General features: G+C 38.1%; 1 protein-coding gene across 18 annotated transcripts in view; it reads left to right on the top strand.

The window, feature by feature from the left end:
• NRXN1 (neurexin 1) overlaps positions 1 to 26,208 on the top strand; it is a 728,334-nt gene that overhangs the window by 58,790 nt on the left and 643,336 nt on the right. For 9 of the 18 annotated variants that reach the window (XM_072858475.1, XM_072858470.1, XM_072858466.1 and 6 more), the window contains exons 2-4: positions 20,310 to 20,327; positions 25,088 to 25,117; positions 25,918 to 25,929. The exons of 4 other annotated variants lie outside the window; for them this stretch is intronic. In XM_072858475.1, coding sequence (XP_072714576.1) covers positions 20,310 to 20,327; positions 25,088 to 25,117; positions 25,918 to 25,929 — 60 coding nt within the window. The remainder of the gene's footprint in view (positions 1 to 20,309; positions 20,328 to 25,087; positions 25,118 to 25,917; positions 25,930 to 26,208) is intronic. 5 more of the 18 variants (XM_072858462.1, XM_072858464.1, XM_072858465.1 and 2 more) reach the window with 4 other exon arrangements.

The following is a 26,208-nucleotide window of genomic DNA, read 5'->3' as shown; positions in this document are numbered from 1 at the left end:
TAAAATTCCCCTATTGTGTTTTCTTCAGCTCAGCTATGAGTGGAGGAAGTCCTAGATGCACATGTTCACTTGAATTGAATGACCCTCACATCAGTCTCGAGCACCACTTGTGCTTGCATGGAAACATTTACTACCAAATTTTCTGTCTGCTTCATGGAGGCATTTGTATGTATAAACTGCTGAGGTCCTTCCATGAAAGACACTATAGAATCACAAAGAGGTTTTATTGCTTAACAAAGTGTGGATACTTCATCAATGAACTAAAAAGATTCCTACCTGCAAAGATATGAACTCAGTGCTCAGAGCCTGAGGATACAGAATCAGCTGAAAAGGGAGAGTCATTTTTTGTGATAAAGCTTCAAAAATAAATTTAAAAAAAAGTGAGTATAAGCAGAATGAGCAAAAATTAACCCTAGGAAGAACCCATTTAAGAGGGTATTTCCCCCAAAACAAAGTAGTAAGTTCACCTGTAAAAGTATGGATTTACAACAAGATTAAATGCTTTGTTTTAACACTCTATATTATTTACTAACTATAATTATTCTGTGAACTCCATATTGGAGTCATGGTATATCTGTAGCTGCCTGTAGAGATCAAGACCCATTTTTTCTCTTGATGTTTGTTTATTAATAGTCTTGTGAACTGTCATTTCCATCTTGTTCAAAACATCATAGCTATGTGATTATTTTTTGTGAGGAGTGGCGCTTGTGTCTTAAGGGATGAAAATGCTTTCTCAGAATCTGATTTTTCAAGGTACTGTGTAACTCCTGCATGCTTTTTTGAGGGCTGTATGGGGTTTTTTCATATATATGAAGTCTGAGTGTGCTAGAGTTCCAGAGTCTACTGAAATATATTTTGCACCGCTGTAAAGGAACGTAGCAGCCCTCAAAATCTCTTCAGTCCTCTGTGTAGCACAATGAATGTAATTGCATATTATATGTAAATTCACATTCACATTATCTCTTCTAGAGAGGGCCCTGATCAGCAAGGTAACGTGTCCTGTTTTACCATACAGTTCCTCCATTTCGGTTGTTCAGTTCCTCTACAAATATTTTTCCTCCCCTTCAAATCACTATTAAATTAGCCGTGTAATGTTTTGTTCACAAACCGACATACATCAGTGACAGGATTTGTTGATACTGCACTGGAAATCAAATTTGGGCATATGGGTTTGCTAATTTCTTAGTGAAAAGTTGTGTACTTGCCTAAGGTACTGATCCTGTATCGGTCTTGATTTGCATGAACATCATCTCTCTAAGTCAGTGGGAGATGGTGGTAGAGATTGAGGTCACTAATGCACACTTATTACTATGCTTTCCATGGCAGAGCAGGCTGCCAGAAAATACATTGCCTTGGAATTATTTTGTTTGACTCTCTGTAAGTTAATACTGTGTTTTCCAAACCAGCCAAGTGCTTTCTGAACAATTGCATGTGAGGTACTACTTCACACTGATTAATGGGTGTAATTTTTATCCCTGGATATCAAGCTCAACTAGTCTAACCCTGACTGGTAAACTGACCTCCAGCTTTCTCTTATAGCTATCAATAATTCTCCATGCATTGTGCTAGAAGCACAATGAGCAAAGACTTCAAATGGTACAGATAATCACAATCGTGTTTGTAGTTTCCACTGAATATATTTAGACTGTTCTTTGAAGGGGAAAAAGGCAATTATCCATTTTTTTCTACCTGAGCTTGGAATTACAACTCATTTTTTAATAAAAGATCTTTAAAAAAACCCCCAAAACAGCCCACCTTGGTATAGTTTCTTTCACGTGACCATGAGATACACTCAAAGAGATATTCAGGAACATATCTGAAACAACAGTACTGTTTCCTTTAAATGACCGCAGTAAATATATTTGTTAAAGAAAAATCGATACAGAAAGAAAAATTAATCACTGCTCCTGGGGAAAGAAAATAAAGTGTCTCAGATGCTTTATAATTGTTCAGAAAATATTTGTGGGAGGAATGACTCCTGGAAAACCTCCCAAGGTCAGTGAGATCCATGGCATTGTGCTGAGTAAGTTACACTAATTCTTATGCACTTGGTTTTCCCAAAATAAATTGCTATTCTTTTTCTTCTTATTTTCCTCTTCTTTTTTTTTAATTCTTCTTTTTCTATTGTTGTTGTTGTTGTTGTTGTTGTTGTTCTTCTTCTTCTTCTTCTTCTTCTTTTCATTTGCCTTTAGTCCTTATATTTGATAAGAAAACTACCAAAACTCTCCAGGAGGGAATATCCAATTTACATGAGTGAGTGGGATCACTTTTATATGTAAATGATACCAAAATGTGTGTCACTGTTGCACAAAGATGACTAAGCTCTCTGTGCAAGCTTCAGCCTTTAGGGCCCAATCCTATAATCCAGTCACAAAATTCCTATTGACTTGAAATTTCCAGTGGGACTTTTATCTTGTTTCAGAGAAGCATAGCTGCTGTTAGTGCTACATGGTAAACTTCAGTTTTCCTTTGAACCCACCACTGTTTTCTTCCAGCATGTGTGAACCCTGTTCTTCAGTTTCTGGAGAAGCTGGGACTTACAAGGCATGTGTTGTTTCTACCCAAATTAAATCTGTACTCCACTTTTCACTGGATTTGACTTATGTTCTTTAATGTTTGTGACTATAGCTATTTTTGACAAATTTTGATAAATGAGAAAAAAATAGCCAACACTTGAATGAGATCTTTTTTCTAAATGCCTTTCTCCTCTTTTTATGCTCCAAAGTGTATGTAATTGAATGATGCAATTCTAAGAGAAGAATTCCAATTTAAAATGTGTTTATGAGGGTTTCAACCAGAGATTTGAACTTGTATTATAAGGAACTTACACCAGTTCACATATATTTGAAGTAGCTCTCTTGTCTCAGTGGAGATACACATAACCATATCTTCCATCAGAATCTGCACTTTCCCATTGCATACTCACTCAATTTAGATGAAAAATTTATTTGACCTATTTTAATAACTTTACTGTCACAAATCATATCTAAATATGTGGGTATGTAGGCATTCACAAATAAAACATATGAAGATGATTTCCCTGTGACAGTATCAACATTTTCTGTGTTGTTTTTATTTCATCTTATAAAACACTTAGCCTTGACCTAATGTATAATATGCAGCTGGTGAAGCAACAACTATACACTAGAGATGGCACTAAGCTCATTTTAACTACAACATAAACCCAGGTCTTGAAAGCATTGTGGTAACTTCCATTAAACTAAAAGCTATTGATTAGAAATGCTTCCCTGGCAGAAAGAGGGGACTCATGAACTCATTGTGTTCCAATGATTCACCATGAGATCTCAATGGGAGTTGCAGATGCCAAGTAGCATCACAGCAGATAAACCATGAAAATCAAGGAGCAATCCAGGTCTTATCCAAGCTGTATAAATTAATGAAAAGATTTCTATCCATCTGAATGGGTTCTAAAGATCCCATTGTATGTCATAAGAACTATTCCTGCCCATTTTTTCTATTCCACTTATTTTTTACTAGAACTTTATTTGTTTTGATTATTTAAATTTTACACTTCTCATTAGACTACTTGTTACTGAAGACAGAAAAGGCATGTAATGTAGGACATTACATAAAGGACATGTCCTTTTTATGTAATCTGATTGTAGTATTCGTTAGGATACATCTTTTACATGTCTTTTAAATACATGCAGATATCATTGATACAAGATGTAAGAGAATAATAACAGCAAAGTTGTTTAAAGGTTATGCCAATGCCCTAACCAGAAAGTGGTGTAGTTTAAAAATTTGGCCCACTACAGAAAATGGTGATAACTCACTAATAATGCAGACTGCATAAAAAATGATGGGTGTCAATATTGAATGTTAAGAGGTGCATTCAAAGAGATAAAAGAAAAACACTTGAGCCCTGGATATTCTAAAGTACTTTTGGAGACAAATGGCTTTTTGGGGAGGGAGAGTTGGTTTGTTTTAATGGAAGTAAAATGAGGTGGCTGTTCTACATGCATTACAACCATGTTTTGGGAAATGTGCTTTGAATTTTTTTCTTTTTCTAAGAAGCGAATTATTTATGAGCATTAGATGCTCTTCATAACACACACTTTTGGAATAAGCATACATTTCTTAAAGCAAGAAGGCATTTGCTACAGGCTGTAAAAAGCAGAATGAAAAAATGGATCAAGCACTTTTTAACTTGCTATATGAAGAGGCTTTGCAAACAAAAATAATTTGAGTTATGTTGTTAGTGGCTTTTGTACAGTTCTTATAATTTTGTTTTGAAGCAAACTACAATTACAGGTCAGCAGTTCCTTGAAGTATTTTCTTTAAACAAAAGAACATGCAACAAATTCAAAATCCTATTAATCGATATTGCTTTTTCAAGCCATAAGCATCTTCATATGCATTAGTCTTTATCTTGTTGAATTATAAGGAGACTTTTCCTGAAGTTCAGTGTTATCTATTTCTTGGCATGATATGATATTTTGGAGGAGTTTTGTGTTAGTAAAGTAAAATTTTTTTCCTATGTTCAGTGTGAAGATTGCTTCTGCTTTGGTTTCTGTATATATTAATAGTTGGACCATAGCACATCATTTATTGTTCACTATGTTGGCTGTATTCATTACATTTATACACACTTTACATTGCATAAGGTATTTTTATTACTTGAATGAATGTGCACATGCTTATGTATTCTATGTACTCAATATATACTCATAACAATTCCACCTCGTTCAAATATGAGTTTCTCTCTTAGTAGATGGTTAGTTGCTGAGGTTATTTCTTTATTCTGAAAATGTAATTTAAAAAAATATATGCAAGAAATGTTTGTGGTTTGTTTGGGAGTTTGTTAACTTGATTAAGTACATAGGTTATATGATACACGATCCTTGCTTTCATGATTATAATTCTGTGAATTGCCTAATGGCATAAATACTCTGCCGGGGAGAAATTTTAATTATGGTTTAGATGTAGGAGTTTTTCCACTTTGGGAAACCTCAGAATTATTCCTCCTCTTCATGAATAAAAACTAGGAAGCAGGTGATTTGTGTGCTCATTTCAATAATGGGCCAACAATCAAACAAGATTTCTGTTATTTGCTGGGATTTACCTTACAGAGAAGGATTTCTCCTGTAGGACAGTTTGCTTAGTCCACTTGTTATTAAAATTTTGTTTTAATAATATAAGAAATACCATTTTATATCACGCGTAAGATGTAACCTCAAAAGAATGCTAAGACATACATTCAGAACACATTTAATGGATATATTTTTTCATATTACTCAACCAATAATATTCATGTCTCCTCAGAGATTTTCTTCTATAGCTCTACATTTAGATGTTCTCATTAATTTCCTTCTAAACTTCTATTTGACTCAGTTCCATGAAAGGTCATTACAATATTCCCTACTGTCCCCTTAATATGTACTACAGGGCAATACACCACAGAGACAACTTTTCATGAGGAATTATTATAATTGGTTCTGATAAAGTTTTAGCCCAGAAATAGTTCTTCACTAAAGAATCCTATGTTGATTTTTCTTGATGCCAACATCTTTGTCATTCTAACCAATTTGCCAGCTGTAGAAGAACTGACAATAGAAAAGATGCTTTACTACTTTTTCATCGGCAACATGCTACCGTGCTAATGTATTATGGTAGATGAATTACATCACAGCATAACTATACAAAAAATAATCTCCACATGGCCTATACTGAAGATAAGGTAGGTTTAGAAAAAAATGTAAAATCATAGAATCGTAGAATGGTTTGGGTTGGAAGGGACCTTAAAGATCATCTAGTTCCAACCCCCCTGCCATGGGCAGGGACACCTTCCACTAGACCAGGTTGCTCAAAGCCCCATCCAACCTAGCCTTGAATGCTTCCAGGGATGGGGCATCCACAACTTCTCTGAGCAACCTGTTCCAGTGCCTCACCACCCTCATAGTGAAGAATTTCTTCCTTATATCTAATCTAAATCTACCCTTTTTCAGTTTAAAGCCATTACCCCTTGTCCTATCACTACATGCCCTTGTAAAAAGTCCCTCTCCAGCTTTCTTGTAGGCCCCCTTGAGGTACTGGAACACTGCTATAAGGTCTCCCCGGGGCCTTCTCTTCTCCAGGCTGAACAACCCCAACTCTCTCAGCCTGTCTTCAAAGGAGAGGTGCTCCAGCCCTCTGATCATCTTCATGGCCCTCCTCTGGACTCGCTCCAACAGGTCCACGTCCTTCTTATGTTGAGGGCCCCAGAGCTGAATGCAGTACTCCAGGTGAGGTCTCACAAGAGCAGAGTAGAGGGGGAGAATCACGTCCCTCAACCTGCTGGTCACGCTTCTTTTGATGCAGCCCACGATAAGGTTGGCTTTCTGGGCTGCAAGCACACATTGCCAGGTCATGGTGAGCTTCTCATCAACCAACACCCCCAAGTCCTTCTCCTCAGGGCTGCTCTCAATCCATTCTCTGCCCAGCCTGTATTTGTGCTTGGGATTGCCCCGACCCATGTGCAGGACCTTGCAGTTGGCCTTGTTGAACTTCATGTGGTTTGCACGGGCCCACCTCTCAAGTCTGTCAAGGTCCCTCTGGATGGCGTCCCTTCCCTCCAGCGTGTCGACCGCACCACACAGCTTGGTGCCGTTGGCAAACTTGCTGAGGGTGAACTCAATCCCACTGTCCATGTCCCCAGCAAAGGTGTTAAAGAGCACCGGTCCCAATACTGACCCCTGAGGAATGCCACTCGTCACTGGTCTCCACTTGGACATGGAGCCGTTGACCGCAACTCTTTGAGTGTGACCATGCAGCCAAGTCCTTATCCACCGAGTGGTCCATCTGTCAAATCCATGTCTCTCCAATTCAGAGACAAGTATGTTGTGCGGGACAACATCAAATGGTTTGCACAAGTCCAGGTAGATGACATCAGTTGCTCTTCCCCTATCCACCAACGCTGTAACCCCTTTGTAGAAGGCCACCGAATTTGTCAGGCATGATTTTCCCTTAGTGAAGCCATGTTGGCTGTCACCAATCACCTCCTTATTTTCCATGTGCCTTAGCATAGTTTCCAGGAGGATCTGCTCCATGATCTTGCTGGGCACAGAGGTGAGACTGACTGGCCTGTAGTTCCCCAGCTCTTCCTTTTTTTCCCTTTTTAAAAATGGGGGTTATGTTTCCCCTTTTCCAGTCAGTGGGAACTTCATCAGACTGCCACGACTTCTCAAATGTGATGGACAGTGGCTTAGCAACTTCATCTGCCAGTTCCCTCCGGACCCGCGGATGCATCTCATCAGGTCCCCTGGACTTGTGCACTTTCAGGTTCCTTAGATGGTTTGAACCTGATTTTCTCCTACAGTGGGTGATCCTTCATTCTCCCAGTCCCTGCCTTTGCCTTCTGCGACTTGGGCGGTGTGGCTTGAGCGCTTGCTGGTGAAGACTGAGGCAAAAAAGTCATTGAGTACCTCAGCCTTCTCCATATCCTGGGTAACCAGGTCTACCATTTCCTTCCAGAGAGGGCCCACATTTTCCCTAGTCTTCCTTTTATCACCGATGTACCTATGGAAGCTTTTCTTGTTGCCCTCGGTGTCCCTGGCCAGATTTAATTCTATCAGGGCTTTAGCTTTCCTAAACTGATCCCTGGCTGCTCAGACAATTTCTCTGTATTCCTCCCAGGCTACCTGTCCTTGCTTCCACCCTCTGTAGCCTTCCTTTTTGTGTTTGAGTTTGTCCAGGAGCTCCTTGTTCATCCATGCAGGCCTCCTGGAATTTTTGCCTGACTTCCTCTTTGTTGGGATGCATCGCTCCTGAGCTGGGAGGAGGTGATCCTTGAATATCAACCAGCTTTCTTGGGCCCCTCTTCCCTCCAGAGCTTTACCCCATGGTACTCTACCAAGCAGATGCGTGAAGAGGCCAAAGTCTGCTCTCCTGAAGTCCCGGGTAGTGAGCTTGCTGTGCGCCCTCCTTGCTGCCCTAAGGATTTTGAACTCCACCATTTCATGGTGACTGCAGCCAAGGCTGCCCTTGAGCTTCACATTCCCCACCAGCCACTCCTTGTTGGTGAGAACAACGTCCAGCATAGCACCTCTCCTCGTTGACTCCTCTATCACTTGGAGAAGGAATGATTAAAGATTAGCAGCAGAATATATATCCATGTAATTTCTTTCAGAAAGGAACAAAGGTAACAAGGAATACTTCAAGAACTGTCAAAGGTGACATTATAGTGGGTGTCTGCTATAACCCACCTGACGAGGAAGAACAAGTGGATGAGGCCTTCTACAGACAGATAGGAGGAGCTTCAGATTTGCAGGCCCTGTTCCTCATGGGGGATTTCAACCACTCTGATGTATGCTGGAGGGACAACATAGCAGGATATAAGCAATCCAAGAGGCTTCTGGAGTGCATTGATGATAAATTCCTCCTCCAAATGATAGCAGAGCCAATGAGGAGAGGTACTCTGCTGGACCTCATACACCAACAAGGAGGAGCTCACTTGGGATGTGAAGATCAAGGCAGCCTTGGCTGCAATGACCATGGTGTAGTTCAGTATCTTGAGGACACAGAGGAGGGTGAGAAGCAAACTCACAACACTTGCCTTCAGGAGAGCTGACTTTGGCCTCTTTAGAGATCTGCTCAGAAGAGTCCCATGGGATCAGGCCCTGGAGAGAAGAGGGTTCAAGAAAGCCAATTAATATTTATGGATCACCTCCTCCAAGCACTTCCTCCATCCCAACAAATACAAAGTCAGGCAAAAATGCCAGGAGGCCTGTGTGGATGAACAAAGAGCTGCTAGCCAAACCCAAACACAAAAAGGAAGCATAGAAAGGGTGGAAGCAAGGACAGATAGCCTGAGAGGAATACAAAAACATTGTCCAAGCATCCAGGAATGAAATTAGGAAAGCCAAAGCCCAAATGGAATTTAATCTGTCCAGGGATGTCCAAGACAACAAGAAGGGCTACTAGAAGTACATTACTGACAAAAGAAAGACCAGGGAAAATGTGGACCCATTGTCAACAAGATGGGGGACCTGGTGACACAGGACATGGAGAAGGCTGAGGTACTGAATGCCTTCTTTGCCTCAGCCTTTACTAGCAAGACCAACCTTCAGGAATCCCAGGTCCCAGAGACAAAGGGGAAAGGCTGGAGCAAGGAAGATGTACCCTTGGTGGAAGAGGATCAGGTCAGGGAATACTTAAGCAAACTGGGCATACATAAGTCCATAGGGCCTGATGGGATGCACCCACAAGTGCTGAGGGAGCTGTCAGATGTCATTGCGAGGCCACTCTCGATAATCTTTGATCAATCATGGCAGCTGGGAGAAGTACCCAAAGACTGGAAGAATGCAATGTCACCCCCTTCTTCAAGAAGGGCAAGAAGGAGGACCAGGGAACTACAGGCTGATCAGACTCACTGAGATCCCTGGGAACACGATGGAGCAGCTAATCCTGGAAACAATTTCCAGGCACATTAAGGACAAGAAAATCATCAGGAGTAGTCAGCATGACTTCACGAAGGGTGAGTCATGCTTGACCCACTTCATGAACTTCTATGATGAATTGACTGACCTGGTAGATGAGAGCAGAGCACTGAATGTTGTCTACCTGGACTTCGGTAAGGCCTTTGACACTGTCTCCCATAAGATCCTCATAGAGAAGCTGCTGATGTACGGGCTAGATGAGCAGTGAGGTGGCTTGAAAACTGTGTAAATGGCCAGGCCCAGAGGATGATGATCAGTGGCACAAAGTCTACTTGGAGGCCAGTGACTAGCCCCAGGGATCAATACTGGGTCTGATCCTGTTTAACATCTTCGTTAATGATCTGGATAATGATGCGGAGTGTACCTCAGTAAGGAGGAGAACCTTCAAACTAGGAGGAGTGGCTGATACACCAGAAGGTCATGCTGCCATCCAGAGGGACCTTGGCAGGATGGAGAAATGGGCTGACAGGAACCTTATGAAGTTCAACAAGGAGAATTGCAAAGTGTGGCACCTGGGGAGGAACAACCCCATGCACCCATATATGCTGGGGGACACAGCTGGAAAGCAGCTTTTCAGAAAAGGACCTTAGGGCCCTGGGGGACGCCAAGTTGACCATGAGGCAACAATATGCCCACCAAGTTGACCATGAGCCAACAATATGCCCTTGGGGCAAAGGAGTCTAATGGTATCCTGGGCTGCATTAGGCAAAGCATTGACAGCGGGCCAAGGGAGGTGATATTTCCTCTCTACGCAGCACTGCTGAGGCCACATCTGGAGTACTGTGTCCAGTTCTGGGCTCCTCAGTGCAGGAGAAACATGGACATACTGGAGAGACTCCAACCAAGGGCCACAAAGATGATGAAGGGACTGGATCATCTCTCCTATGAGAGTCCCAGCTGAGAGAGCTGGGGCTGTTTAACCTGGAAAAGAGAAGACTCAGGGTGGGTCATGTTAATGTATATAAATACCCGAAGGGAGATGCATAGAGGACGGAGCCAGGCTCTTTTCAGTGGTGCCCAGTGACAGGATGAGAGGCAATGGGCACAAACGGAAACACAGGAGGTGCTGTCTGAACATCAGGAAACACTTTTTTACTGTAAGAGTGACTGAGCACTGGCACAGGTTACCCAGAGAGGTGGTGGAGTCTCCAACGTTGGAGATATTCAAAAGCCATCTGGACATGGTCCTGGGCAATCAGCTTTAGGTGGCCCTGCTTGAGCAGGGAGGTTGGACCAGATGACCTCCAGAGGTCTTTTCTACCCCAACTGTTCTGTGATTCTGTGAATCTGTGATTCTGTTATATTGATTAAACTGTTAGGAAGAGAACTACCTCTGACTTGGTTTGGGTTCATTTTATAGATGTCCGCAAAATGTGACTGTCTTGAAACATCTACTACCACTAGAAATTTTAATTGTGCAGTTCTGAAATAGGAACAGTCATAGATGAAAAATTAATGTAGCTAGCCATAATATACATGCAATCAGGGTTTTGCAAAAGCATGTCAGGTACAGTGTCTCCTTGTCAGGAGCCACCTTTTTCACCTATTCTAAACTAATGCCTGCAAGCTTTTTACATCACTTAGTAGCCTTATAAAAGTTACCATATATATTCTTATGTCAAGAAAATAACTGTTTAACCAATTCATATCAAAGTGATTAATGAAAATCAAGAATTGCTGCAAAGCATGTTTCCTGATTGCGATGTATGCAAGTACTCTGTACCCATGGCAGTTCAATCCAGGCATTCACATGGCTACAAAAAAAGAATATTGTTGCTCAGTTCCTGTAAAATCTATGAAGGAAATAAAAAATATATCAATTCTTACTTTAGCTAAGGATGACCAGATTTTCAATGAAGAAATGTTGATTTTTTAAAATTATAAAATTTCTTGTAATTAGTTTCATTGTCATTATCTATAACTACAAATTAATCAGAATAACTTTCAGCATTAGCATTGAAATGATTTTAGACTAGTAAAGGAGAAAATTGAGTTCAGTTCTTTAAAAAAAATAGAGATATCCATATTGTTCACTCGCAGTCACAGATAGCTGTGATTAAATTTTAATTTGATGTCAAATTAAACACTTGGTTACAGCATGCTGACTTCCAGAGTACAGCTCCACTCACTTCAGAGGAAATTCCCATTTAAACAAGCAGAAAGTTTTTCTGTATCATTATAAAGGCTTCCAAAAGCACGTTCAGCTCAGTTCACATCCACAAAATGAATCTCGGTAGTAGCCAAGAAAATTTTATGGTGACTAGCTAAAGAACTGTACAACAAAGTGATTTTGAATATTGTTACTCTATTTTTAATTGTGTACAGTGTGTTTCCTACATTTTTTAGCTGCTAACTCTGAGGAACACTTCATACCAAATTGTCTTCAGCCACTTGTGTTAAAGTCATAGCATCACTGATAGCACACAAACATTCCTCACTTTTGTATAAAGACACTGTATGAATACACAAATATGGCTAGCTTTGCATGCAGTCCTATTAATTTTGGTGTTATACTAGTCTAGGAAGGCACAAATATAAAGCTACAGAGTCAGGGCCTGAGTGAATATCTCAGATGGGCAGAATGTGCAGTCATATGTCATCACCATTTAGTAAGTATTACAAAGGAGAAATATTATATTTACACAGTAGAGATTGTGAAAGTGTAGATAGCTGCCAGTTCACCATACAATACAAAACCAGTAGAAGAGGTTTAGGAAGCATTGTCTAAAAACAATATTCTTCTCATGGATAAAAAACATGACCTCTCCTCCTTTGAGTGTCCTGCTCATGTTATCCACTGGATCATCACCTTTGTAAAGCTGCCATCCAGTTGGAAAATTACTTCTGCCGTTCAGCCACTGCACAGCGTTTTTACTCACTGTCAGCTCAGCTAATCCTATTGTATTAATGGGTCTAAGAGACCAGTTTTGCTGAAAGGATGATTGGACAGGGATTTGATTTCTTCTGATAGTAACTGGGGCCTGATTTTGCAGCCTCTTGTATAGACATAATTGACTACACAAAGCACAGCGCAACAAGGAATGAGATTTACTGGGCTAGTTTCTACTCTCATGTACACCAAAACAAGCATGAATAATTCTGAAAAAACTTTATTTCCTCATTTCACTGCTTTAAGAAACAGTTGTTGAAATAAGTTATTTTATGAATCTTTCAAATTAATTTCAAAACAGACATTCTTAAAATAGAAATACCTGCATCACCCTGCATCACTTTTATAGAACATAATCTGTTCTTGCCATTACTCTCTGCCAGCCAGAATAGTTAATTCTGTATGAAAGGTTTTGATAGGAATATCCTGAAAATATATTTTCATGCCATTTACCCAGCAGGGCTAAATTGGAGAAAATCCAAAGGAATAATAATAGTGCTAGGAAGAAAAGAGGAGTTATGGTAAGATGTACATCCTATGTAAAGTGGACCATATACAGTCAGTCCTTAATTCTAGTTAGTCTATCCATTCTCCGTGATAGGAAATAAGACCTCTAGTGATTACAAGGAAGAGGTCTAAAAGCACAAATCAAAGTAAAGTGCACAAATCCCAGAGATTTTCAATGGAAATTTAATGTTTCCAATCCAGAGAAATAGTCCCAGAGGCTAAATGGAAAAAGAGGAGCAGTTCTTAAAGAATATCTGGTCACTGAGTGAAATATGTAGATTTACACTGTGTTTCATTTTCTGCTTATACATGGAAATTAAATCACTGGGGAGGGAGCGTGGTTCTTTGACTCGTCTTCATTTATGCAAATGACTTATTTCTCCTTTCATTATCTCTAGTATTAGTATTACTAAATTCAATTATTAAAAAACCTTTGATTCCACCTTTGTGGTTACTGCAGCCATGACACAGATGCAAGAACACTTGTCCCAGTGACTGATGCAAATTTCCTTAAAGCATTGACATATTGCAAGCAGGTCTGAAATTTAGTACATCTGAGACTAGCCAGACCCATTTTGGAGAAAAAGAATTAAATTTAATGAGGTGGCAAAATAAGGCCAAAGTCAAATTTCTTGGGATTGTAATATAATTAAACAGCAGTCATTTTTATATCTACATCATGATCTCTCCCCTGAGTCAGTCCAAGTTTATTTAGAAGTATGGTAAAAATTACTAAAAGAAGAGGACAAGTAACTTTCCAAAAATGTCAGTTCTAGGAAGTAGTAGAGAAAAAGGAGATATAAGTATCAAAGGTGTGCTTATTTATTAACTACTGTGGCTCCAAAAAAGCACAAGTCTATTCAGATATGCAATATCTAAAAATGTGTAACAATAAAATAATCATAGATTAATAGCATTAAACTAAAGCAATGTTGAGTGATTTCACATTTGATACACTTGTGATGATAAACAATAGAAAAGTGATAAAGCTGCATAGGAATTAAACAGCACAAAAAATTGTTGCCTCAGAAAGAGTATTAATTTAATTATGTCTTGATTTTGATTTTGTTTGTCACCTGCAGACAACTGGAGAGGGTATTAGAAAATATTACAGGGTGTAGAAGTAAATTGGGAGTGGGGGGTATTTTCCCATTGGGAACAATAGTAACGATTTGTCTGAATGATTTTTTTTCCCCCCATTATATTTGAATTCTTCATGGGAAACATTTCTCAGTGAGCTCTTTGTGCAAATGATGCAGAGATTGGTTCTGAAAAAACAATTTATTTGAACATTTTTGTGTTTAACAGGGTGTCAAAGTATTTGCTGCTGTTTATGCTTGGTTTCTGTTCTCCTTTGACTAGAGAAAATTCATAGATTCATGCAAGTTATGGCCAGAATGTACGGCTATGAAAATATTAACCTGACCTCCTAAATGGCAAAAGGCAGAATTTCTACAATGCAGCCCAAAAGCAATGATTGATATACAGTTTCTATTAGACAAAGGCTCTGTCTTAAGACTTCAGGGAAGAATTTCCCAGTATTCCTAGTGCTTATTTTATCTTTATTGAAAATTTTTGTCTTATTTCCAGTTTGAACTTTCTGATTCTTGATCCCAGCATTTGTCTGGTTGAAAGGACTTCCAGGTAACAAGAGTCTTCCTCCCGACATTGATAGCTACAGACTGGCTTCAAGACACCTCTTAATCGCATCTTTGATGTATTCAATAGATCAAGCATCTTAGGGCTTTCATTGTAAGACATCGTTGCTGAGTTTTCTTAGGTTTTTAATGCCATGAATGACTGTGGGAAAAGTTTTTTTCTGAAATCTCTTTCATTTTTTACTTCCTTTTAAATATATGAGCACTGGAACTAAACACAGTAATGGTTTTAGTTATGCCACAAAAAGTAATGCCATTTTCTATTTCTGTTCGTCATTTCTTTGCCTGTGCATTCAAGACTTGCACTGCCCCCCTTAGTTGCTGCTTCACACTAGGAGCTCATCTACAGTAGCTTAACTAAAATGATATTGTCATTATTTCATTCTCAATGCACTTGGGATACATAGGACTGTCTAGAAAAAGTGGCCTCACCTAGAGTAATTTCATGGATGTTAGTAGAATTTAGAGAGATGTACTCAATTTGGGATGATGGCTTTGCCTTGTACAAAACTGGCAGAACCATCTAATTGTGCCCTAATGATCTTCATTTGGCAGAAAGTCTTGCCCTCATTTTTGGTCAAGACAGGTCATCTGTGCTCCTGACTGTATCACACCTTTCTCCAGAGTCTCGTACAGGGCATTCCAGAAAAGAAGGGATCTTCACAGAGATGTAGATAGAAAATGGAGCTAGAACAGAACCAAACTCCTGTTACTCTGAAATTTCTTCCTTCCACCAAAAAAATCAATAGAATCCCTGTTATATTATATTGCTATCCACTGCACTGGAAAGTCCTCTGAATAGGTCCACCCAAAGCTGTGTGGAGTCTGGGAGAGGCTGTACATTGACTTCAGATCTAATGGGGCCATGTGGAAATGTAGGAACTCCTGGGCCCTCTTCCCTAGATTCTGGTGGATTTGCAGATTTTGTGAATGAATCCCAAATTTTCTTCCATGAGGCCCAGCTGTAGGAAATGCTGCTTCTGTATTTACTCGATATTCAAGCAGAAGGCTGCAACAGAATCAGAGTTCTGTACTAGGTATCTTTATAATACATTTCTAATTATTCATAATTACAGTCAATAATTACAATCAATATTTACAGTGTTTTTCAAAAGTACATTTCAAAAAAATGCAAATAATCCTAGTGGAATTTGTCAGATACACAGCACTTGAGAAGGCCAATGCTAATAGCCACAGATTTTTCAATGTATTGCTTTAGTTCATCATTATTGAGACTATGATTGTTCATGCTTTATAACATACTTTATAACATACTTCATGTTTTCATATCCTTTCCAAATATTTTCTTTTGAACCACGTGTTAAATAAAACAGTTGCTCTAACAATTTGAGAAACTGATGTGACAGGCTAAGTTACAGTATACAAGAGATGCTGGGTGCAGTCCCATAGAAAAAGCTGCCTCTTGAAATGACATTTTCCAGTACAGTATTTTTAAGTAGATAAATTTATAGAGAAGTACATCTATGCATTATTCTTTGGGGAAACAATCTTAAAATATCGTATCTTAAATTTCTAGCCATCATTTTTATTGCAAGACACCTGCATAAAAATAAGCTTTATTTCAGGCTACTTCCCCACTATGTGTACTACTGAATATCTTACAAAATTTCATAAACTACGTCTGTGGTATATTATATGCTTTATTGTTGGCAAAAGTGATGTTGAACTATAATTTTGATGAGGAAAAAGAACCTATAAAAATGCCACTTCTAATACACTATTTCTTATTATGTTATTTCTAGAATGCTATTTCTGTAACTTCCAAATACTAATGTATTGTTTCATCTCTTTATCATGAAAATACTGTTCTTATATAATTGTCAGGACAAATATTGTGCTCTGTGTGTGGCTAAGGTGTAAATACTCTAGCAGAAGAAAAAAATGTAATAGCAGAAATAACCACAAAACATATGAACAGTCACTTATTTTTTTAAAAAATCAAGGTTTCCATGAAGTATCACCAAATATTAAAATGATTCTTGAATTAATAAAAATATCCTGTAAAAACATGGTTCCCATTTTTATATCACTGAATCATAGTAATATGCTAAAATAATTACAATTGGTTGGGCTTTTGCTGCAAAAAATATGGAGCAGATTCTGTTCTCAGTTCAGTAGGGACAGCCTGAGACAATTCATCTGAAGATAATAAGCCAGATTCACAGCCTGTGTAAGTTGTATAGTTCTACTGATTTCAACGATGTCACACCAGATTTAAATCAACTGAATATTTGGCTCAATATGTGCAATCAACGGATTACACCAGTAGCGCTGAGAGCAGAATTTAGCCAAAGGAATTACGTTGTAAACGCAGAAATCAGCAGTGCAATACAGTATCGTTGTTGGTGGGGGTGGGGGAAGGTCTAGGAAATAAGCCTTTGCAGTGGATGAAGACCTGTCTGGTTCTTCAAGTGAGTAGCTCTGTGCAATGTGAAAACAGAGGACTTTTCACATCTACTAGAAGTCAGAGTGCTGAAGAGAAAGTTAACTCTCTGGCCAGTCATCTGGTTGCTAGTGGAGGCTATAAGGCCTTTCTGCTCCTCCGCCGTTGCATTGACAGTCCCTTTTAGCCCCTTGTCTCATACCTGGGCTGTGCGTTGGTGAAAATCATTGGTATGATCAGCTGATGCAGAAAAGGCTAAGAGCCGTTCTGTGCCAATGCCTACAGCAGATAGGAGATGGCACTTAGGGTCTTGAAAGCCTCTGGTTCCACTGATGCCAACAGAGCTACTCAGTACATAAATTTTACACCAGTGCAACTGTAATGACATAAATACAGTTACTCCTGATTTAAATGAGGAAAATTTTGTTCCCTCCAAACTGCAAAACTGAGATGTTGATAGTATACGTGGCTTTCAAAGAGTTTTCCTTTTTTTATTTTTTTTTTAATAAGAGTGGCTGGAGTAAGCAAAACGAATAAAAAGCAGTTAGAATTTGGGTCTTCTGGCTTCTTAGTCTCTGCTTAGAACAATAGGCCATGCCAAGAAAATGGGAATAAGGAAAGTCAAGCAAAGTGTTAGTGATATGGAAATAAATAAGCCATCATGAAAAAACACCTTAAATAAATAGTAGTGCCCAACGCTAATCTAACGTAAAAACCTTGTAAAGTACCATAAAGAAGCTGAACTAATTTTTTTCTTAGATTGCAAAGCTGTTTAAGATGGTTTAACTTACCATGACAAAAACATGCAGAGGAATGAATTTTCATTGCTGTTTACTAGTGTATAGGGGTTTGGCTATATATGCTGGTTTATTCACAGAGCAGGAATTCAACACTTTCAGTTTTATTTAATTCAAAATGCTTTGACAGATTAATTTACTATCACTTAAAAGTTTAATCAATCAGATAGTTAGGGGAAGCTGCTCAGCTAGTGTAAATCTTTCTGGTGGCAGAGTCATCAAAAAATACATACCAATCACTGCAAAGAATAGGGCCCATGATATAAAACAGAATATGCTAAACTCTGTAACCAGACGAGTTTAACCATCTGATGCTGCCTGTGATGTCATTTTCAGAACTCTCCCTTTGACTCTGACATCATGAGCAACAGAACTGGCCTTTCAGCAAGTTCACGTGTTGGTTTTAAGTAATCATGTTAAGCTAAGTGTGGCCACCAAAAAGGATGTCATTGCAGTATTGGTATTGCAATATACCAACACTGTGGTAGCCAGGACTAGATGAAGGAGCCTGAAGTTATACTACAATTGAAACAACTAATTTATTTTTCATTAAGTTTGGGGGATTTTGTACTTAAAGAAAGGAAATTACTATATGCAGTTAAATGAAGAAGACTCTTCCAGAAAAGTTTAGCTATAAGTAGCTATTTCTAATAGCCCAAATATCACTGTAATGTACACCGTGTATAGAACATATACACATATAGAACAATATCTTTGTCTTGTGAAATTGTGTGTTTTTAATTTTCTCAGTGAACTTTATTCGATTTGTTGATCTTCAGGTATTTACTCACAACAGGCATACTGCTTTTCATATTTTTTTTCTCTTCAGCCTCTTACTTTCCTAAATGCATGAAACAGTACGTACCCTTTCCACTTTCATAACAAACTAAAATTTCAGGCAGTGAGATTTTAGAAGTCTAAATTTAGAGTGTGTGCATGGAAAAAGCAATTTATAATATCTTAAGCCAAATAACTTTATCTGGTCTAACCTATGACTGTTGCAACTAAAAACTCAGAGACTTAAACCCTTAGTATTCATTGTTTATAGTAGTTATTATTTTTAAAGTGGTAAACTTTTCAAATTGTTTATTGGAATACTGTCTAGTTATGATGAGATTTTTCAGTGTTTTTTGGCATTAACTTATAAAGGCTTTTCATTACGAAGAGTGACACATTCTGGCAGGAAATTGCTATGCTTAAGAAATATCATTGAGCCCAGTTCTGTGTAGCTCGTTTTACTGACTCCTAGTTTACAATATATTCAAATTAGTTTAGATCACATTTCTTAATGGTCACATGAAAAGGTATTTTCCTATAGGAAGACTCCATGAGAAATGACTTGTAATGACAGAACTGGGCTTCAATTTGCAATGACTTCTAAGTGCTTGCTCCCCAGCAAGTGCTGGTGGAGATGGCACAAACTGCAGGAAGAGATGTCCCAAGCAGTCAGGCTGCTGTGTTGTCACCCTTCCCTGTTTCTTTGTTGGTTTCGCACAGTCCATCTCCTTGACTTCCGTGTTGGTTTTCCTTTGTTATTTTACCTTTCCCATTTTCTCTCTCCCCTGAGATATCTTTGTACTCTCTCCTATCCTCTCCTCAGTGAAAATCATAATGGGCAACAGAGACAGACTCCCTCAAAATCACCTACCTAGTGGAGGAGCTGAGGACTATAGAGACTAGCATGAGTACTAGGACACCGAGCTTGTTTCCTAACTTTAAATGCTGTCCACTTCATTAGCTGAGGCTCAATTCCTAGTCCCCTCATACTTTGTAGGCTTTGGGGGAACCTTCTTTCCTGTGCCCTATATTGATGTTGGGCTCAGGATAAAAGGCCAAATTATTGCCTGTTGATAGCAGCCTTTACTTAGCCAAAATGCCATTTGATCTAATTTGGGGGCAGAACCCGTGCCTCAGATTGCTGTGGCCTTGGCTAGCTGTACTAGGCAGAGAATTGATTGATTTTTTAAGGTTTGCAAGTTTCTGATGCTGACAAGTGCTGTGAGACATGATCCTACAATTCTGAGTTATTCCACCCAATTTAAGTGACAGTTTTTCCACACTGGATTCGGAGATCTGACCCAATGACTAGAGTGAGTGCCTCAGTAATGAGTGCAGGATCAGCCATGCTGCCTGTGGTAACATCTTCACAGCGTATTCTAAAACTTAAGTTATCTATCTTGTTCGATCTGTTTAAAATTGTCTACTTCATACAGGTCATTAAGGAAAGTTCAGAATGGGAAAGTAGAAGCAAATGAACTTAGAATCCCTATCACAAATGACTGATGGCTTTAAAATATACAGTTATAAAAGTCTTACAAGAAGATCCTCTGATTAATGACTAATAATAATTGAACTTAGAAAGAGCTGCAGTAAATCCTGTACAGTTTTTGCACTTTGGAAACAGTATTGTTTTATTTCATATCACCTAAATTTTGTTAAATAGAAGAAACACTGCTTCCCTGGTGCTTTTGTTTTTCCCTCTGGATTGTAGCAATGGAGCACTCGCATGTTGTGTTTGATGCCTTGCATGATGAAGACATGCAATGGCAAGTTCCAGTCTGCATGCTGCTTAATGAATGTTTTCCTTTTCTCTCCTTCCCTGTTATGTGCTTACAGAAGACAACTATGTGGAAGGTGGGTGCTTTCTACCTTATTTCCCTAAGCTCTTGTTTTTCCCTTCTGTTTAGTGGGTTTTTTCCCTTCTGCTTAATGTTATAAAAGTACACATATCATTCAGTACGGTAAGTTGCATTTTTTTACCCATAAAGATATACAAGTTTATTAAATAAGTGTGATTTCTTTTTTCATACAGAACACAAGCAAAGCTCCATTTTAATCTTGGCCTTATTGGTGTAATTCCAGAATATCCCCACTGAAACAATGGGATTTATACTCGTATGACTGATACCACCCTTCAAAATAATTCAGGAGTTTTGCAGAAGGACTGATTTCTTCACATGTTCTGTATGAAAAACACTTCAAGAAACTATTTGTTTCACTAGTGTGGAGCATAAATCTTCCTCACAAGAAAGTAATGCATGTTAAATACCTATATTTTAATTGCTTAGGAAAATGGAAAGCGCTTTTCTCTTTAATACCACAAATCTTGCTTACTGTATTATCCTTTACAGCACAAAGTTTTAGGAAAAAAGTTTTTCTGTCTAACTTTTCAACATAATGCACTCTGCCTTTTCGACACTGTGAAAGAAGGAGCATGTGATTGTAATAATAATGTTGGTATGTAATTAAGTCCCTTTAAAGAAAGTATGGCACAGGGCAGTGGAAACTAAAGCACAATGTCATCTAGCCTGACTATTGGTAAGTATGCCTATTAGCTGGTAAAACATGTTGCGTGCATATATATATATATATCATAGTTTTAAAGGTACAGAATATGCTTCACAGATCAGTTATTGCTGGGAATCAATACTGTCTTTTTGCTTATAAGCCAAGAGGTGCAGGTGCTTTTTTATGTACAAGTGCTTTTAAAAGTCTCTCTGGGCTAAACCTTTGTATGCTGGATAAGCGATTATCTATTTGAAAAATGAGTTTATCTATCTAAACTGAGCAATAACTTTTATTTTATTTTTTCCAATACTTTTAAAACTATTTTTAAATCAAGGACTTTGTAAGTTAACTCATACGCAAAGTGACTGGCCTGGCACGGCTCTGACCCAGGGTCCTGTAGTAAGCCACTGTGGGGCCTGAGTTCGTTCAGCATTCAAGTCACCATGGGCCACTGCCTGCCTCTTCAGTGGCAATTTTCTAAAAAAGCCTGGAAGTATCCATTCTGTGTTTCTCTATGCTACTGCATACAAGGGCAAAGAGAGGTGCTCAGATTTAGCATATGCACGATGCTGTGCAATTTTCTTAAAATATATGTTACCAGTAGGAGAAAGAAAATTTAACCAATTCTGGTGCTTTAATTGTGTGCACTGTCACAAACATATATATCAATACAATTTCTGTTTCATTGTGAAATAAAAATGTATTCAACAACACTGTGATAGGAATTCTAACTGAAAAACATAAAAGCCTAGAAATAAGTACCTAATCTTATATTTGATCTGTGCATAAAACTCTTACTGGTGTCAACATAAGTCTCAAATGTGAATTAGGATCAGTATAACTAGATAAGGAGGTTCAATTTAATTTCACATATTCATTTATGCACAGCAGTACAAGATGAAACCTGGATAACAGTTAATCCAGACTTTACCTGAATGTAATTCTTAAAACTGCAACCTTAAATTTATTCCAACTCAGATCTGGATACTTATGCATACATTAAAGTTACAAAGGATGTATATGTAAAGAATGGAAGAATAGAATGTGTATCCAAAGCACAATCTGGAAACTGAGCTATAATTTTTCATCTTTGATTTCTGTGATATCTGAGCATCTCTGTAAGTTAGGCTCCATAAGAAAACAGATGGATTTAGCATTCACAGAGTTAAATTTGTATATATTGCTGGTATGAAAAGGCTACATTTTATTCAATTTACTAAAATTGTGCTAGGGTTGAACATGTTCACTGCAGGTTTACCATGTTTAAATTTTGTTTTGGCCTGTGCTCTGCATGGAACTCACACACCAAATTTTGAAAATATCCTATCTTCATATCCACTTCCACTATCCCATCCTGTGCCCCTTCACTCTCTCCTGTTGGAGCCAAGTTCAGTATAAAGATGGAGTGGATCACACATGAGGCATTCCTACTAAATCTTGAATTCCTAATTCACAAAGAAACGGCTTTTATCATTCTGCTTATGAAGCAATGGTGCACAAATAAATATTTTTAATGTATGGTACACTCATACATGGCTAGTTAAGGCTAGAACTTTCTATGACTAGCCATTGTGGTATTCTCTGTTATAAGCAGACTGTCATTTTGAAAAATCCAGCAGTGATTGCTATCATGGTAGATTTATCTGTATCATTTTAAACCACTCTGTGGATTGCACAGGTACAGTAATAGTAATTCTTCACTCTTCCATAGCCATCATCCATAGATTGCAAAAATATAAGATAAGGTAAGTATCATTATGTGCTTTTAGCAAGTAAGTATAAGTAACCTTACTGCTTCACAAATAAAGTAACATCCAGAGTCAAACAAAATACAGTGTCTTGAGGACTAGTACTAAATTTTTTAATTGATAGATGTTTGGTTTGAGCAGTGTATTTTTTTTTACATTCACTTGACTTCCTTTTTTAGTTTAACAGCACTGTAAGTGACTCTTAAAATTCAAGTGGTTTCTATGATGTTTTCAAGAGGCACTTCTGCCATTTACGTTTTTTCAAATTATATAAGAATCATGTATTTACAACTGACCAATCTCACATATCATTTTAGCAAAAATAATAGCTATCAAGCAGTGGTAATCTCCTGAAGCTAGGCCTTTTGTTTAGGTCCTTATAAAGATCATATTTAAATGCAAGCTAGTAAGAGATTACCTTCTTTGCATTCCCCTAGGAGACATGACACTGATTTACTTCATACCTTCTACGAGCTGAAAGAGCTCACATAAAGTAGCTGCTGAAAAGTCATGATTTTATTAAGGAAAAAGATGTTGTAATGTTAGACTAGTTTCACCTTCCCTCTATTGAATACAGTTAAGGCCAAGTCAAAAGTCTGAGATTTCTTACTATAGTTGCCAACACAAAAAGTTAAAAGCCAAAAGACAACTTAAAATATAACATTTAACTTGCCAAAAGACAAACTAAGTAATCACATGAAGAGACTAATACTTCCAGAAGGCCATGCAGGGATGTTCAGCATTAAAAGAATGGAGCTTGACTGTGGGTCTTTATACTTTGTGTTTTGAGCATGCAACTGTTGCAGCAACACTTACAGAGAAAGAACACACGTGAAAACATTTCTACTCTCTTTCACAAGCTGCTCAGTGCAGCACAGCTGTGTGATGTTTCCCAAGCAATGCTTAAGTAGGCGTCCCTTCAGGATCACACTCAGCTTTCATTTACATTGCTGTAAACCCCAGGTAATCCCACCAGCTGCGGGGCACCGTATGTGGAAACAGAATCTATTGCACAAGAGATGGGGCACATCAGGCCCTTCAGTTTACCTATGTATCTAAAAAGGGTGACATTAAAACCCACTAGTTCAGCAAAACCATTGTTAGTCTATTTGGAACATCACTTGGAGATTTGGAACTGATAAGATATGAACCCTTTAAGACTGATTGCAGTCGGGAGTATCTTCTTTGACCTCCCCCCAAGTACTATGAGTCATTTGTGCACCTAATTTTCTTTGCGAATTAGAAATCACAGGAACTCTCTAGGAAGTCTGCTTTCCAATAAAGAGCAGGATATTTTATTGCACACCTTCTTTGTGTGAATTAATTTTAATTAATTGCAAATAAGAAAATAATGTATCACTTTTTATAGTTGTTGGAGAAGGGGAGCACATTTAACACAGGACCAATTAATAGCTTTTAAAATGGATCCTAAAACAGTTAAGTTCAACAAGAATAAGCGTGTTTTTTAAACTAGACATAAAATGTGAAAAACTTTCATATTTCTAGAAAAATGTTCTCCCTACATCTCATTATTCTCAGTGAGAATATAAGTATCACTTTATTATCATGAATTTAAAAAGCTGAATTTTTGGTTAAAGAGTAACAAAATTTGGCTCTGGTTGAGTGATTATCATTATGGACATCTGTTTTGAAATGTCACTAGACCTACACTGGTATGATTGGATTTAATCTCACAATACAAATATAAAGCAAAATCTATTTATCACAGATTTATGAAGTAGCTTCAGAAGATGTCACTTAAATTTTCTTTATTGCTATGTATTTTATATTGCATATGTAATAATCTGCCTTCTCTGGAACAAATTCATTCTAATCTCACATCTCACACAAATACGGAGACATCCCTTGCATTATCATTTCAATGTGACAAAGAAATTTTATTTAATTACCTGAAATGCTCATTTTTATGAGGGGAAAAAGATCAGACCCAGCCCATTTTTCAGGTTTACACTTCTCCAGGTTTTTAACGTCATTTCACAAGCAGAGGACAGGAAGTCCTCCCAGCAAAGTGTTCAAATAAATATAATCAAAATACAGACAGATGGAATATTAAAGGAATTGGTTGGATTTGAAAGCATTTTATTATTTTCTGTCATCCCAACTACTGCACAGAAGAAATACACAATAAAGCAGCACCCAGTGTTTGAATTGCAGTTCTGTTACTCGTAGCCCAAAGCATTCCAACCAGTGGTTGAAAAATGCTCTTTGATTTCCCTCTGTGATACAGACATCTCATAGGAAACAGATGCCTGTCACAAAACATTTTTGTCACCGTGACAACACCACCTTCCCGTGCTCCCTTGTTCATTGCTGACTGTGCTCTTGTTTCCCTTCAAGGTCTGGCGCACCTGATGATGGGCGACCAAGGTATGGGCTCTGTTCCTTTTCCACTCTGCTTTCATTGTTTCTTCTTGTTCTGTAGCTGCTTTGAATCCATCACTGCAAACGATGGGCAAATGCTTGAAAGCTGTCTTTGGCTGCAAATAAACACATGGTTTTAGTCACGTCTTTTCTTATTTCATTTTTTTTTGTTTGTTTGCTCCGTAAGCTTTTGTCCTTCCTGCCTCCTCAACTCCCCCTCTCTCAATATAATAACTGAAAAGAGGTGAGAGAAATAAGAAGGTGATTAAGAAAATTTCATGTATTTATCAAAAAATATAATTGCGGGTGATTCTGTAAAAGATAAATGAAGCACAAGAGCACTCTTCAGATAGCTCCTGAAAGAAGATACTCAGCTTGTCACATTGTACACATTGAAGAGTCCATTTACATTAATGCATGGCTGATTGGAAATGTGCAGAAAGCACCTGCTCCTGGCTTCTGGAATGCTGAGAGTACAATTTTGCAACCTAACAAAATCAGTGATTTTTTCTCCTCCTAACCCACTGTCCATGTTACTTTTGTGTCACTCTTTCTTATCTAAGCATGGGTTATTTCTGTGTTTCTCTGCATGTACATGATTGGAAAAAAATAAACTAAATCCTTAATATGACACTGATTGCATCTCCATTTGTCTCCAGACACTTACCTTATACTTTGTCTCTTCATGTTCAGATACTATTGCATTTACATATACTCATGACTCTTACTGTTGTTTCTCTCCTCTTCTTTATTCTCTTTTTGTCTGGAAATGCTTTCTTCATGGAACCATTTCACCAAATCCATAGGTAAAAGTAAAGGTATTACATGATTTTCTTTATTTTTTAAGGCCATCAGTATACTTTAATGTATGTATAAGTAATGCAAATAAATGTAAATCTTTTTGCACTGATAACATGAGGTAGGTATATTTTTAAAGTAAATATTTCACGGATATCAAGGTAAGGAGAAGTCTCCTAAAGTACAGGCTGACCTTTTTTAAAGTTTGTCTCCTGGTTTTGTGAGAGATGTAAAGCTTTGGCAGTGATAAAGGAGGCTACAGTTATAGAAAGCATTCAGGATGAAATAACAGCCACGTT

Source organism: Ciconia boyciana, chromosome 3 (assembly GCF_034638445.1).
Source record: "Ciconia boyciana chromosome 3, ASM3463844v1, whole genome shotgun sequence".
Taxonomy (NCBI): domain Eukaryota; kingdom Metazoa; phylum Chordata; class Aves; order Ciconiiformes; family Ciconiidae; genus Ciconia; species Ciconia boyciana.
This window is presented reverse-complemented; position numbering and strand designations above follow the sequence as displayed.